Here is a 17,225-nt window from a genome sequence, read left to right as displayed (position 1 = left end):
AAAGCTATGGGCACAAAGCTTAGAAAAATATTGTTATTTTGAGACAATATTTTATATATATTGTTATATCATCTTGAAGTTATAAGTGTTTTGAAGGGTTATTATCCATTAAACCACAATAACTAGCTTAATTATGCAACTGGCCATTCTCATACAGTAGGAGGCTGTAGCCTCAAATATTATGTGAGCTACCATTGAAGGATATTTGGGCATTTACAGTCTTGTACAGCATGCAATGTTACAGCAATACCTTCATGGATAAAACAAGTATTATCTGTAGGGAATAACAGAGATATCTAAACAGTTTTCTGGATGCTATGCAAAATTAGATTCAGAATAAATGAAGCTTCAGAAATACTGTTTACCTCTCCCCAGAACAGAGATCTAATACCATATGCTACTGTCAAAAGTGTTTTTTGCATGTGCCGAGTCTTAAAAATTACACTTCATTCTCCGAGTGTTAATATGTTCTGCATTAGTCTATGATTAAATTGTCATTAGACTATTGTCATCTATCATTAGTAAAAGGGTGATGTACACTATCCATGTACAATAGTCATCTTGAGTGCATTGTGTATGATTAGAAGTTTATCCTTCCCTTGGCACTGCTCTTTTTATATTTTGTTTTAAATTATGGTGTTTTTGTGCTTAATGTGTTAAACCTCTAATTACCTTTCATACTGTAGTCTTTTTCCATCATCATTTTATTGATTTCAAAAAGAAAGATACTAAAATTTAAATTTTTTTATTAAAATTGTATTAAACCTTTCAACATGGATGCCTCTATATGTTTCTATGCAAGTTATTGTGTTACATTCGAAATATAATTAAACACCTTTACTATTAATGTATGTCAATGAAATTAACAGGAACCCAGGCAAAATACTTGTGTGTCAGTAAGTTGATAACCTTGATATACAGTCCTAGTGAATAATGTACTGGACAGAAAGTTGTACAGTTGTGTTTTGCATGTGTATACAGTCTGTTTCAGGTGGTATGAACAATGTTAACATTGTTCTAGTCATAGAGTTTCAGTCCTACTAATATTTCAGTCAGCACTTCATCTGTTATCCCAACATACATGAAAAGTTTATTTAATACCCTTACACCCAGCATTTGCCTCTGCAGTTTGGAACGGTCTCACACTTATCATTTTTGTTTCATTGTCAGGAAGAAACTCTTGCAAGAGCTGAAGCATATGATTATTAATTTATGTATAAGACATATAAATATATATACTTAACAGAATTTTCATTTTAACACTAATAAATTTGACAGTTTAATCAAAAATTAGAGAAATAGTAAAAGAAGAATCAGGAGAGGCACACAGATCTGGAAGTAAAGGATGTGGTAGTTTATAAACATTAATGTTCAAAACAGTGGTGAAGAATGTCATAATACTGATTTTATCATTGATACAGAAGAGGGCTGTAACTGATGAATTAAGGAAGGCTGATATGTTTTCAGCACAATTAGACACAACATGTTTTAGTGAAAGACCAATATTCTTTTAATTGTACTGATATTACAGAAAAATGTCTCCTTGAACTTCTGAAAAATGTTCTAAAGAATAATAATTTAGATATATGTAAATGAATTGCCATTGCAGGAGTTCATAATGATTTTTCAAGATGGCTAAACAGTGATTTGCCCAGACAAATTCATGTTTGAGGTTATAGTCATGTATTAAATATTGTAATTAGTGGCGCAAATCATTCATTTATTGTTGCTACTTTACTCTTTTTTATTAAATGAAATTGTAGTTTCTTTAAGGAGTCTTAAAGAAGAATGAATGTATGAGATCATATATATGGAAAGAGCATTCAGCACCACAAACAAATCATTGATGAAACATGTTGTTGAGCATAGAATGCCATCCTGATTAAACACTTTGGTTCTTTAGGAAAGCTACAAAGTTCCCTGCATGTAGATGTAATGCTTTCCCTCAGTAGTATTAAAGAAGCAGAAAATATCTCCACTGATATACAAGCAAAAGTTAAATCTCATAAAGATGTTCTTCTGAGGTATGTGATAATAATGACAGCATTCATTTGTTTTTGGATTTTTAATCTAACCACAACTTTATCTAAGTACCTATAAATAGTTGGTAATGGGTACCCTTGATTCACTGGAGAATATTAAGCAGAACTGTGGAGGGGTGAAAACAAGTGACTGATTTCATTGATGAGCAGCAAATGAGCTTGAAAAGTGAAGACCACTAAGTGGTACTGTCATCCAAAAGGTTTTTCTCCAGGGAAGACACATTAGAAGAGGAGTATAATATCTGGAGATGATTCATGGGAAGAAACAACATTTAATATTTTTAAAGAATTTGAGGCACATGCACAGAATAAAACATTAGACACAACTATTGAAAGCTTAAAGTCAAGATTTGAGCAGAATGGAGCATTATATAGGACCTGGTATATGGAGTTCCTGCATAGTTTGGAGAAGTAAAAGTATTACTGCCTCGTACTGCACTACAAAAGCTAAGTGGAGTACTTGTAAAATTTGATGAGGAATTAAACTGCGATCATTACAAAGTGAGCTTATAAGTTTGGTAAATAACTGAGATAGGCTGAAAAGCATGCTACCTGAGGAGTACATCTTGAATATGAATTTTCAAGAAACTACAGGTAAGCCAGACTAAGCTTAGACTGAAGGAAAATGGTAAATGAATTAGAATGACCAGATTTCTATGTGTAAATGATGCCATAACTATTTAGTATTTGTTTATTTCACTTTGGGGCACTAAAACATATTCAGTAAAGCACACAAAAATATAGAACTAGTTTATAAATACCTGTTAACACTCTCTAACACTCAGATAGCTTATGAAAGTTTTCACTTATTTTGATATCAGTGGAAAAAGACATTCTCTGAAGTATAGATCATGATGTTATCATAGATATTGCTTCATCAAAGCTTTCATAACCAAGGAAGGAGTTATAATTTCAGCAACTTCACATTCTAATGACAATACATTGTGAAATGTTTTTAGATCATCTTACAGCAAAAGATTAGTTTTTACTTTATTTTATTCTACTTGTGAGTATGTCTATTGTTTTTTTGGTAGTGAGTATAAATAAACAGATTTATGTTGCTAATTGCTGTTTTCTTTTATAGCTTTTAGTGGTATTATAAAAACGCTTCCACACTTAATTAACTGTATAGTGTAAATGATACACTTTTTAATGAAACATTCTATCATTCATCTCAGTAACAGACATAAAGTAAAGGACAAAAAAGGAAAATACTTGTAATTATAAATATAACCAAAAGAAAGTGTTTAAAGATATTCTAGAGGAAATTAAAAGATGTTTTTCATTTTCTATTTCCTAATTTTTATTATTTCATTGCAGTGTCACTGATGATAATAGCTATAATAACTGGTATGGTAGATAAATTGAAAAATAAAATAAAACATTTACCTTAAAAACTTTTGGTATTCTTTTAGAAGGCTCTGTACATTATGCAAATAAATATTAAACTATAAGATGAAGAAAAGTATTTTTATACTTAAAGTGAAAATCACCTTGCATCAAACTTATTTTGAGTTTGTGTGTAAATAACTACTATCAATGAATAGCATTTCTTTTAGAAAGACGTAGTTAAAAAATATCATTCTATGTCTACAAGATACTTATGAACTCTAACAAAATATTACCAGGTGTTGTGAGGATATCTCAGGGTAATGTACGTGTGTTTGTGTTTTTATTATAGCAAAGCCACATTGGGTTATTTATCTGTTGTGTCCACCGAAGGGAATCAAACCACTGATTTTAGCATTGTAAATCCATAGACTTAGCACTGTCCCAGCAGGGGATGTTGCATAAATGTCCATCCCAAGTAGAGTAGATGCAAAACACGTCCAACCTTTGTGAAAGGGTTTAATTTTATTTCTTTCATTATCCGTGATGATGAGAAAACCCATTTGTAGAGAAAAATATATATGTGAAAATGGCTATTATGGGTAGAGAAAACTCTATGTACATTTCTTTCACTATGCTTATCACATTACAAAATTTTGAGATACGTTTTAGAATACTTTTTAACTGAGTGAAAGAGTGAGTTAAGTGAAGAGATATAACATAATGAAGTGCCATATGTATTTCAGTAATTACTTATTTTTTTAATAAAATTGTGCTAAAATCCTTAACTTTGCATTATTGTACTATTGATTGTACTCGAATCTCCTGTGCCTGCCAAAAGATGATTTGCACACTTTAAGGAGGTGATCTCCACACTTTGAGAACTGCTGATGTATGAGATTCTGATGTAGTACTTGCCATAAGCAAATGGGAACATTATTTTTTATTTGGATTCTCAAATATTTTAAATATTTACCACAAGGTTAGCAAGTAAAAGTAATAACTGTTATAGATACTTAGATAATTCCACATCAGTGGTAGTAATAGACTAAGCAATATGTGAAACTCATTGTTCAAAATAATTGCCATTGTAATACATGTTAAGCAACCCATACTTCTAGGAAACTTTTAATCTTCTTAACTCTAGAACCACAGATCACATTAGATTATTAAAGAAATCTTCCCCATTCTCAGTGATCACCCAAAATTAAATAACTCTTCCCTGTTGTTAATGTAATAAGTTCTATATTCTCAGTGTTTTTATTTGATATTTATTATTATTTTAAAGATACAGTGTTTATACGTATATTTGAGCCTTTTTATAAAATAGTTTCTTTTGATAATGTTATTTATTCAACATGTTTGCTGCACATTTTATTGTATGTTCTATTCTGTTGTTACAATTTAAATCTCTTTTCTAAACTCTTTATTGAATATGAAAACTCACTCAATGCTATGTTGTATTTTGTAGTTTTGAAATGCTACCCTCTACACTTGTGTTTTACAACAGACTGCTGCTGTCCATTTTAGTTTACTTGAGCTTGAGTATTATTTATCACAGTGTCTAAGAGTTTGAGATAATTGAAGACAATGGGCTGATGAGAGGTCTTTGAATAATTTGGACAAATTTGGTTAATGGTTTCTGTTGCTTTTGATTGTAAGAGATAAGAAAGATCTGTAACTAGCTACAGAAAAAATTGATAAGCCATGATTATAAAACTTTAAAGCTAGAAAGAAGCTGTATTTTGAGGTCTTGGAAGTAGACAAGGACTGTGTTTAACTCTGTAGCTACTGTTTGCTACAATTTGTAGCATTTAACATCACTTTCCTAATATTTTGTTCCAAAAATAAAAGTATTTAATCAATTTTGGTCAAATATGGCAAGAATGTTCCTAAAAGTATGTTCTTCCAGAAAAAAATATTTAATTTTGATTTTTTCTACTTTCTAATAAAATATTTTTTGCTTCATGTAGTTGTTTGAACCCATACTCTGGACAACTTACTTGCAAGGTGATTTTCATGTGAAATATGAAAGTGCTATTTTTTACCTTACAGCTTTCACAGTTCATTTGTATATTCTCTAGGATCTCATAAATTAATAAATAAAGGTAAATATTTATAATTTATTTTTGATTTTCTCTATTATATCACTAAGTGTATCTATTATTATCAATATACATTGCAATAAAATGTTTAAAATTAACACATAGAAATATGTACAGTAACAGATCCATGACTGAATGCCTGGTTGATGTTCTGTGTAGTTTTGGTAGCTTTTTGTCCAAGTTTGAAGTTACAGAGGAAAATCAGATGAAAGTCCTTCTTGCCCATGCTGCCTTGGGAGTTGCAAAACTTACTCTGAGTAGAATTGAAACGGCAGACAATTAAGACACCTTGTGTGCGACAAATATTGAATTAAACCAGTCAACCAACGATAAGTTACTCAGTATTCAACTTCTAAATATCATTGTGAGAATTCCGACATTTATTTCTGAACAACCTAATATCAGTTAAGGTTAATATTTTAATTTAGATGTTTGTTTGCAAGAGAGATCTTGTCATGATTTTACAACCTCTAGAAATTTCATCAAAGTTGAAACCTCTGTAAGATCTGAAAGCTTGTTCTACACAGTTTCAGTTAGTGAGCTAGAAAGTGAGTCAGTCAGCATATTTCTTATAGGTATATAAGTGAAATCATTCTGAAGCAGTCTGTTAGTTAGATGTGCAGTAATTGTAAAGTTTCTGTGAGGGAGTATGTTTGTGAAGTTAGGCCTATTAGTGACATAGTCTGTAACAAATATTATTGAAATAAACTAGACGTTATTTTTACCAAATGATTTAAAAGGCCCCACCAATACTACATTAGAAACAAATTAGGCTTTCTCTAGTTAGATGCACTGCAAAAATGTTGTTATAACTATCACAGCTCATATCCAATTATTTTCAGTTTGGGTACCTTAGTTTTCTGTCTATTTGTGATAAAATTAGTAATTCTTTCAAGTCTGAAATAATGTTGTATAAAACAACAATATAACAAATAATTTAATTAATTAATGTCTACAATGTATATTATTAGTAATTTCTGAAAAAAATAAGAACACTGTATATTGTGTGTCACTTTCATCATGAAGATATCATTACTGCAAAAAATAAAAGTTTCCTTTATATGAAAATATAAGAATCTTTTATATTATTAACAAAGCATTTTTTTTAGTTCAGAATTTAATTGGAAGCATTAAAAAATGTGTTATTACCTTTTAACGAGACTCTTCTATGAGAATAACTAGAATATGAGTAACAACTCAAATAATCTTGTAGGCCTTCCAGACAATCTCCATCATCTTCATCAGATCCTTTTATCAAATCTGTATCCTACAAAAATATTCATATGTACATTTATAATAGTGTGAGTTTTCTATCTTCAAATCAGTATAGCTACAACAAAATAACTCTCTTTTCAGGTGCATAATTCTGATAAAATTATTAATCATTTACTCTGATACATTCATTTTAGTATGTTTTTGCTCACCTTATCTTTTAATTAATAACTAATGACATGCTCATGCAAAGCAGTATGTACAGCTTCAAAATTTGTGATAATTTGGTTGTCCAAAGGACAACATTTGTGAAGTAAAATCGATGTTATGGTAATGATGTTAGATTTTCACATTTTGAGGATAGAACTTGTATAGAATGATTTACCCAAGAGAGGTGATAGTTTGAGTGGTAAAATTAATGTATGTAAGACATTCAGTTGAGAAGAATACAATACAATCCTCTAAGTAAGACCAGGAAACAAATAAAGTCAAAAAGAAGAACAATGCACTAATAAATTGCACCTGGAGCTTCAAAAGCATTCATTTTCCTAAGAAAAAGTGTTTGTATGTGGTGACTCATCAACAGATGCAGTTTGAAGATTGGGTGGGTTCTTAAAGTGATGCACTATGGCAGGAAAATAGCTACACTTTAACATTAGAAATATTTTAATTATATTAACAAAACTACCAACTTGCAAAACTATAAAATAGAAGAAACTACACAACACTACTATGTTCTAAAGATTCATTTTAGTTTTGATTTCATTTTTCACTATCTATAAGATTCTGGTAAGAAACATTTCAGCTGATATTGTAAATCTCATTTCAATTATTCTATTTCTTTGGATTTCAAGCTCAACATTTGTCTTGGTGATTGTTTAATTTTAGTTCTTCTCCACTTATATATAGATATATACACACTGACTTTTCTTTTGGTAATTTTTTCTGTCGATTTTACAGTATAATTTTGTAACTTAAGTCAGTGATTGAAACAGACTCCTTTTGCAGTGATGATGAGATGTTAGAGAAATTGAGCCATGTTAGGACAGTGGTTCAGACTAAGAATTTGAAGGTTTCATTGAAAATGACTTGAAGGTTTGAATGTCAAGCATAATGTAACAATAACTAATTTTGTATTTCCAAATATTTCTAAATGTGCATGCAAATGAATCTTAAAAATTTTAAGGCTTGTTTGATAATTTTATTTCAAAAATTATGTTTAAAGATACTGAAAATAAATGAAAAAGACAGTTCTCATCTGTGCTTTAGAAACAGAGAATTAATAAACTATCAACAAAAGTGTGCATTATTGTTCATAATGTGTTAGAATTTTACTTTTTTACCATATATGCATCCTAACTTGTGGATAAATGCTTGATGAAAAAAATGCATTTGGAAAATTAAGGTAGTCACTCTTATCTGGATGAATTAAAAATATACTTATTTGAAACATAAGTGTCAGTGGATCAACATTTAAGAAAAAACTTTGTTTTAATGGACTATGCTTGCAGACTGTTTTAATAATGGAATGCATGTGCATTTAAACAATTAATGTTATTAAATATAAATATTTTGTTCTAACTCCTTTTGTTGTTGTTGGTTTTTGGTATTTAACCTTTTTTTAAATTTACTTATTCATTTATATTTTTGTTTGTCATTGACACTAGGAGTTGATTCAAAATTCTGAAGATGCAAAAGCAAGTGTAGTTACATTCATCCATGATACCCACTTCTTCAATCATGACATTGAAGAGAAGGTGTTGGAGAAACAACCGCACCTTAGGTACTTCCGGGTGAGTATTCATAGTGTGTTAACTTAAATGGTGTATTTAAACAGAAATTAGGCTTGCTGAAAACTGTACATCCATGGAATAGAATAGTGGTCAGACATCTGATAAGAGTCTATCAAAAATTACATATGCTCTACAAAGATGGCTTCTATCTGATATGTTCTCCTGTTATGACTTTCACACCTAGAAATGGTTTTGATACAAAGTTATAACAAAGTTTTACTTTATAATAATGTGTTTTCATTTCATAGATTGAAACTTTGTTCGTCATGAAACTATATCATCAGTACAATTTAATTTATAGTTCTTGACCTACTTTTACCATGACAAAGGTATAAGACTTATGATATGGTTGATTGATGAAACATTCTTTTTAATAACTTGAGCATGAAAAACATTTTTGTTGGAAATTTTTATGCTTAACATTGAAGTTGCATATGTTAAATGAACTTATACTTTTCAGTAGTTTTTGTGTATGTTTTATGTTTTTACAATTTCTTTTGAAATTGAATGAAAGATAATTGATTCCTCAGCCATCAGTTCACGTGTGAGAAACAACAACTTTGTTTCATGGTATTTAAAAGAGAAGAGTTGGATTTTATCTATTCCAGTGATTAGTTAATGTCAAATTAGGTGTGCCTTTGTGAAGTTGTGGAATGGCACCTTTTAAGCTTGTTGGATTGAGTGGGTATCAATGTCAGAGGAGGTCCCTTCACTGAAATTTGAAAAGTTATTGTTATAACAGCCCTTTTAAAGTCTGGTGAATTTGTTCTGTAAGTCATACATTGCATTTATGAACAGCTGAATAGTAAAATACTTTTTAGAGTGCGGAAGATACTTCTAAGTTAACTGCTAAGCCCTCCATAAGTTAACTAGTAATGTTACATCATCCTACAAGTCTGAGTCACTTTTTATTAGTACTGTTTACAGTATCACTTTTTGTACCATCACATATTTCTCTTCATTTTCCTTGATCTTCCAACCTTATACCTGTCACATTCTGACAGTTGTTTATCTTTTTCCACATATTTGGGAAATGAGTCCTGTAATTTCTGTATGAATGCTTTGAAGTTATACAAACATCCATTTGGGTAGTGAATAACTTGTGAAACTTCTCCAGGATATACTTAACAGCATATTTAAAATTGTTTTTAGAGGATCTAGTTGGAGGAATTTACACGTAAAATGAATATTACTGATTAACAGATAAATCCAGAGATGAAGGAGATAACCTATAGGGACATAAAACATACAAAGGTTCAGAGAAACTGATGGATTTCATTCATAAATGTTTAGATTCTTAGATTCATACAAACCATCAAGATCATTTGATCTAATGGACATAGCGAAATTATGTATGTTTGAAAGCTAGTAGCAGGGTTTGCATCATAATGATATGTGATACAAAGTACATATTGTTTGACCTGATTGATCTCACTGCTTGTGACATGTGAAAGTTTCCTTGGAATTCTTCCTTTTGGTTTGACAATTTTCTAAATGTCTTCACAAATGAAAACTGCCTGTGATTTGTTTTAAAAGTTAGTGTTTTCTTTCAGGGACCTGCTTTTTGTGTATACAACAATGAATTATTCACCTCTGATGACTGGAAAGGGATTCGTATGCTTTATGACAGTGTGAAAGTGGACAAACCTTTAAAAGTTGGACAGTTTGGACTTGGTTTTAAGTCTGTGTTTCATATCACAGGTATCTAAATATTTTGAAGTTTATCCTCACCTTTTTCACCTTTCTGTAATGAAATTATGTTTGTACTGTTTCATTTAAAATAACCATAATCAACTTCAGGTTTACTTCTTTTGTGCTTCATTATCTGCTGTGTTTTTTTTTTTATTTTAGTCACTTGCTTTTCTTCTAACTAAACCTATACAGAACTTTTTTGTCTTTTATAAAAGTGTAATGATGTTTTGTTATTGTGTTCATACTTATTACTAGAGTTTTATTTGCAAAAGTTTATTATTGGTAAGAATTTAATTTAATTTAAATTGAATTTTCATCTCACATAGATCCAAGTTGTAATGATTTACTTCTTATATCGTGAAGTGTAATGAAATTTGAACTACACCATTTGATATTACTTAGCAAGCTGTATTTTGTTCCTCTTGTTGGCATGCTAACTTACAGTTAGGAATATTTTTTTGAATGAGGTGAAATAATATGATATTTCGTAACAGTTCATGCTTTTGTGTGTACTAGTAATTCTTATAAGTGGCTACAGTTGATTGTCAATTTTTTAAGACTTGCAATATAATGATAGGTAAACATTGTAAAAGAAATACGTCAAGTAACTTTTGTGTTAGAATGAATATATTTATTGGAGTTTCTGAAATATGAACACATATAACATGTTTATCAGAAATAAATAATTAAAACTGAGGTAATGCAAACAAGTAAATCAATGGAGAAATTATTTATCCATGGATTAGTTGTACAGTACACTTTACAAATGCATTATTGGCCTAGCATGGTCTTGAGGTTGGGCTGCTGGACTTGCAGTGTGCATGTTCAAATCTTGTTAATGAACTTGCTTAATCTTTCAGTCATGGTTTTGTTATAAAGTTATGTTCAATCAAACTTTTTGTCACTAAAGAATAACCTCAAGATTTGGCATTGGGTGATGTTGACTAGTTGCATTTCCTTTAGTTTATCAAGCATAAATTAGAGATGGTCAGCCAACACAAGTAACCTATGACTAGGGGTTTTGTTGAAATGAAACAAACAAAAGCAGATGCTTTAACTTTGTAACATTGTGATTCTGTTTCTCACCAGGACAGATTTCAAAATTAGATTATTACACATGATTAAATGTGATCTTCATGTATGGAATGGTTATGGTAACAATGTATTTGAGTTATTTTTCTGCTTGACATTTGACTCTTCTGTCAAACATAGAACATTAATCACATAAGAATACTATTTGAATATACTCTAGAGAAAATTAAAGTAAATATTATTTTCCTTGTGTTTGTTAATAATGTATAATTAATGAAGTTAAAACTCAATTATTTTGACTTAATGAAAATTCATTGCAAAGATATGGCATAATAACTCAATTTTAACAGTATAAAATGAATATTATTAACATATGCAAGAAATATAACATTTACAAAAGTCTTCCTCATATTCTGAGAAGTAAGATGCAAGAAACTTAACAAATACTGGAAAGAAACAAAGCAATACTCTTAATGTAAAATAAGGAAAGCTTATTGCAATGCATAATTAGTATTGTAACTAAAGAGATAAACCAATGTTGTCACTCACTTTTTACATTCTGTACTTATAAATATTGAGCATATGATGCAAGCATACATGCAGAGGCTCAGCTACTTGCTGTCAGACCTGGTAATTGGAACACTTCACTCAGTCTGGTTAAACGTTTTGGGCTGAGATGGCTATCTTAGCATTTTTAAGGTTTTCCACATAAGTAAATATATCTTGAGTTTCCATCTTCTTGAAGTGTTACAATAATTATTCTGATTTAATTCTTTGTACTGAAAATATACTGGATTAATATGATATAATTGTGAAAACAATAAAATTGACCTTGTTTCAAGTTACCTTTTTTTTATTCTTGAAAGTAGATAATACTTATTACTGCCTGGAAAGAATATTGCTTAATGCAATCTTAGATAAGGATTTCAACAGCAATGCTTTTCATTAGTTGTTTTGATCATATTTAGATGATACATTCCTACCTATATTGTAATGAGAATAACCAGCAATTTGGGTAGCATATGTCACATTTGACAGTTTGGTACAGAACATCATTGAATAAGGATAACCTTTGTCTTTAGTAGTTGCTACAGTGATCCATTGAAAGTGACAGTGTTACATAAGTAAATTGTAAGTGTATACATATGTTTGTGTTTAGTATATAATAAAGATAGTTCATTTTCTATATTACTTTTTGTCCAGCCTCATTATTATTTGTAATTCTCAGTAAATTAGAAAGAGATTTAGTGGTAAATGTTATCAGTATCTTGAGCAAATCTATTATTTAGTGGATTTAGTGATGTTTGTAAGGGTATTATTAGAGTCAGATTTTATTGCTGTTTTTTCACTTTTCATTATTCATATTCACACACACACATACACATAACATGCATTTTATAGTCTTTCACACAATTTTGAATCTATGTATTTGTAACAGAAGTATTAACAAAGAAGACAGAGCCTTGTAACTTGTACTACTATCATTTAAGCTTAATGGATGCCTGTATAATGTACAGACAATATAACTGTAACTCTACAATGAAATACGAAGTGGAGATATTCTTATTGAGGTGTATGCAGTTAATCTTTTATCATTTTAGAATTGCAGATTGTCATTTTTTTGTTGTACATTTTACATGAATAATATTTAACTTCTTGGCAATGAGCTGTAGTTGACACTGACCTGACTAGTTTCAGTTTGTTAATGATGGATTGATTCTAGCCACTCCTTCAAATAATTTAGCATATGGTTTGCATCTAACTGTATGATGGCCTTGTTTGTTTGTTTGTTTGATCTCTAATATAAAACTTGAAAGTTGAGTCTGTGGGATTACTTGCTGCTGAAAGTAGTAATTAGCATAACCAGTGGTATAGAACATGTATGTTTTAGCACTGTTGCAAAACCATTCAAGGCTGACATGTCTGAATTTGAAAACAGTGCCCTTCACAGATACTTGTAATGGGAATGGGATTACTGATTTCTTAGCATAGAGTATTTTTTGTGGTGTTAAATGAAGTTAATGTAAACTATTCTCACTATCTGCTGGAGTGATAGAATCAAAGCATGAGATTCTGTTTTCTGTGCAGAAAATCAGTTGTTCCTCTGAATGCCAGACTATTTTATGATTATGGTCAGATGGTTATTCTTGTTCCAACTAGAACTGTTATTGGCAAATTGTTTTAAGGCAGAAATGATTGAAGTTGGTTCTGCTGTTGTCATTGCTGCAGCTGCAATACACCTGAAATAAAAAACACTGTAGATTGAATATATGAGGGTTATGTAAATTAGTTGAGGTCAGTATATTTCTAGAAAAAATATACACTTGTGTTATGGCTATATAGATAAAAACAACAGTCACTCCTTTCCATAAAGATTAACAATGCTTTTTATCTAACAAAAGTGCTTTGTAAGAAGCTAAAGAATAGAAAAATCCAGATAAGGTGAATGTCTCAATGCATTGAATGGCACCAGCTGGTTAACACAATAAAGATATTTGTTAAATTCTATGTGAGTGATGAGAAATGGCTTAAAATTGCTTTTAGTACTCATGTTGACTTGAATGAATTTCGGGTTATACCATTTGGTTTGTGTAATTTCTAGTCATTTTTAAGAAGTAGACAAAACTTACATACCGAAAAGGATATGATCTGAGAGAGATGTCATCTGTAAGATATTTTGGTGTGTTGTATTTGAGAATTGGTTTCTTACCACATAAAACATACATATTTGAAATTGAAGCCAAGACAATGTGTGTGTGTTAATATGGATTCATCACAGGTGCAGGTTAGTATGTTTAAGAGAATAGTGTTCATTTGTTAAAAACTCCTGAATGAATGTTGGTTGCGTATCCTGGACACTGATGCTAGTTATTGCAGAAAACATTATAGTATGGGAAAGTTTATTGAAAAATCTACTGGTCAGTCATTGAGAACTCTTGAATGTTGATTGTGAAATAGAAAGTAGGAATTTATTTTGGGAAACATCAGCATTACTACAAACGTTTTTAGAAATATACTGTTTATATAGACAGTGAACCACTAAATTTACTTATAAACTTCAACTTCTTGTAATTTGTGGTTTCATGTGAGGCTTACCTTATATGATGAGAGGAGACATCTTAATTGCACAGTCATCCATGGTAGTAGCATGTTGAGAATTTGTCAGTTCTCACTATGTTTCAGTCTTGATCATTTAGTTTTAAAAACTATTTCTAGCAACAACAATCATATTCACTTTTCTGGATCTTCTGATTGCATGACTCAGATTCAGCATGAGGATTAGTGAATGCATGAAATGCTTTTGAGCATGTAACACTGCAAGATGTTGTGTATATTTACTTCATAAATCTAATGAAATTGAGAGATACTTAGGACTTTGCACAGTGCAATAACTGGGAATATTAGGTTGTTAATAAAATTGCTGTTAACTTTGTAAGCAGTGTTTCTGATGACATTCTTGTGTTGGAACTGAGAGGTAGTACCATTCTACCATGTATGCTGCCCAAAGAAAAGGCCAACATGACAGGGCCATCTCTATTTATTAGAGAGTTATAGGTTTTTCTTTACAGTAAATAGCTCTGGGTGTTACTTGGTCTTTTCCTAGTGTCATAATAGTAATCATTATTGATTACTTCTTCAGGTGGGTCTAATTTTATCCATAATTATAACTGAGTTTTGTGCAGATTTAAATGTATGGACTTTCCAATAATTAATATTTGTGCTTCAAGCCATACACTCCATGAGAATTTAGCAATATCAGCCCTGAAAAAGTTGCATTGTTCATGATGGGGCTCTCTTTCATAAGTTTATCTGAAAGCTTCTGAATAAATTGATGGAGCTTTTCAGGGGTTTCAAAGCCATTTCACAATTTGATGTAGATATATGGTATTAGAAGACCATAAGCAATCTTCAGGACCCATAAATCCACTGCAGCATGTGATGCAAGGTGTCATGCCACATCTTTCTCTGTTTGAAATGGAAAGAATAGTTTCTGAGGTTCCATGTAAAATTTAAATCATTATACCACCTGTATAGCAAAGATTAGATTTCAAAAATATTAGAAACATGAACATAGGACTCATTGTTTCACTTGTTGTCACTGGATGCATAAGTATCCATATCTTGTTGCATGAGAAGGTTATCAGGTATAAGTACCATTCCAGATAATCCCACAGCAAATACAGAAGGGTCAATGGCAGTTTGTTGTTGCAGATGTTTTAGCTAGTTTAAGCTGTTGGTACCTTAATCAGGTCTGGGTGCTAACTGAAATTTTACAACACTGAGTTTGTACTCAAAGCTGTAACAACTAAATCAAATAACCTTGCATTTAACATTACATAACATGCACTTGTATAAATATGATATTAAATTTTTAAGGTATACTTGACTGTACTATGTATTTTGGCTTTTGCTTGACTGTACTATGTATTAGACACTCCAAGATAGTACAAACTTAGAATATGAATGGATAGGTGTATCTTCCTCATCGTGGCATTTTTAAGCTGTGAAAGAAAACATTTGTCTTTCATCTTGGTTGAGGCTTTGATATTTTAACTGATGGACCTACTGCAGATACTGTCAGCTTGTTTAGTGAGTGAATTGTTGTTCCATAGGAGAGTCATACAGTGGCTGACACTGTAAAAATTGAAGGATTGCCTCCATGTTTTTTCAGGTTTTGAATTTTGTGGCTTACTTTTTCAAAAATAGCTTTTCAACTATTAGCTTTTTCTAATGAAAAGACATTTTCCAGTCATTGAATCATAGTTTGATTGAAGTAAAGTGCTAGCTTGTTATCATCAGAAAAGTCAATTCTTCAAGTTTAACCCTGTCACTACAGGTCAATGGCCATGTCATATTGTGTTTGTTAGCTTGCATTCAAAATTTATTGAACTACTATTTCACGAATATATGTCAGTAAGTTTGGTATCAAACTGTAGATTATAGTACAAAGTTTAATATGAAACATTAGTTAATTTCTTAATTTAAAAGTAAATATTAAAAAAGAAATCCTAAATATTGATTTTGTGTGTCACATGATATACTGAATGCAGCATTGGTTCTTATTGGGTGTTTATGATGTCCATATAATCTATAGTTTCTTATGAATAAGGAATTTGAATTATTGATATACTAAAATCTAAAATAAGAACTTTCTGTCTCTTTTATTCACTGAGGTATTGCTGCATTCAGACAGAGGCCCTGTTCACCTATTTTCATTTTTGGAAATATTTTCTTATGTACATCTACTTTTATATGTGACATGTGAATAAAAAAAAAACTCATAATGTCCCCATAGTGGCTTTCTTAGCCAAGTTGAAGTATTTTGTCACCAAATTCTTTCTTTTTATACTAGAATAGAAACAGTAATGTGAGACTTTAGAAACTTAAAAGCTAATATTTTTCATGCTAATACAACTTAGTTACTAAGTTGGATAAATGAGAGAGGAATACTATAGTATTGATATAGTAATTTATGATTTTCTTGTTATTCCAAAATGTATATCTAAAACCTAAAAAAATCATTTCGTTTCACATTTTCCACATGCATAATTTAATAAGGCATAGCAGCCTACAGCAAGAGCAAATGAATACTAAGTTTGTAACTAGAACATAAAATTGTTTGTTATACTTCTTTATTTACTGCTCTGTCTTTTAAGAAAAATAAGTTTAAGAATTTATTTTTAAATAGTAATAATGTATGTATATATATACGTGATGTAATTTAACTAAAATGTGACAGTATTTTACAAAGTACTTGTCTGCTGAAACACAGCCAAGACAAGTAACTTTGTGAAGGGCTATTTTATGTTCTTGGATATGGTAGGATAAATGCACATGTGATACATCATTACTGCAACTTCAGTAATGTTAGACAGTCACAGCTGTAAGATCAATATAATTAATACATATAAATTTATAATGTTATGAGAATTAAGCTATTTAGAATAAACAGTTGTGTTTTGTTATAATCTGTTGTCATTCTAGAATGAGAAAAGCATAACTTATATTTATTTTCAATT

At 30.4% G+C, this 17,225-nt stretch overlaps 1 protein-coding gene across 1 annotated transcript in view; it reads left to right on the top strand.

Moving 5' to 3' along the window:
• LOC143251275 (sacsin-like) overlaps window positions 1–17,225 on the top strand; it is a 52,498-nt gene that overhangs the window by 13,334 nt on the left and 21,939 nt on the right. Inside the window, exons 3-4 of the mRNA XM_076502715.1 lie at window positions 8,356–8,481; window positions 10,035–10,182. Of these exons, the coding sequence (XP_076358830.1) occupies window positions 8,356–8,481; window positions 10,035–10,182 (274 nt within the window). The remainder of the gene's footprint in view (window positions 1–8,355; window positions 8,482–10,034; window positions 10,183–17,225) is intronic.

Source organism: Tachypleus tridentatus, chromosome 5, assembly GCF_004210375.1.
Source record: "Tachypleus tridentatus isolate NWPU-2018 chromosome 5, ASM421037v1, whole genome shotgun sequence".
Classification (NCBI taxonomy): Eukaryota; Metazoa; Arthropoda; class Merostomata; order Xiphosura; family Limulidae; genus Tachypleus; species Tachypleus tridentatus.
The sequence above is the reverse complement of the archived record's forward strand: the minus strand, read 5'-3'. Positions and strand labels throughout refer to the sequence as shown.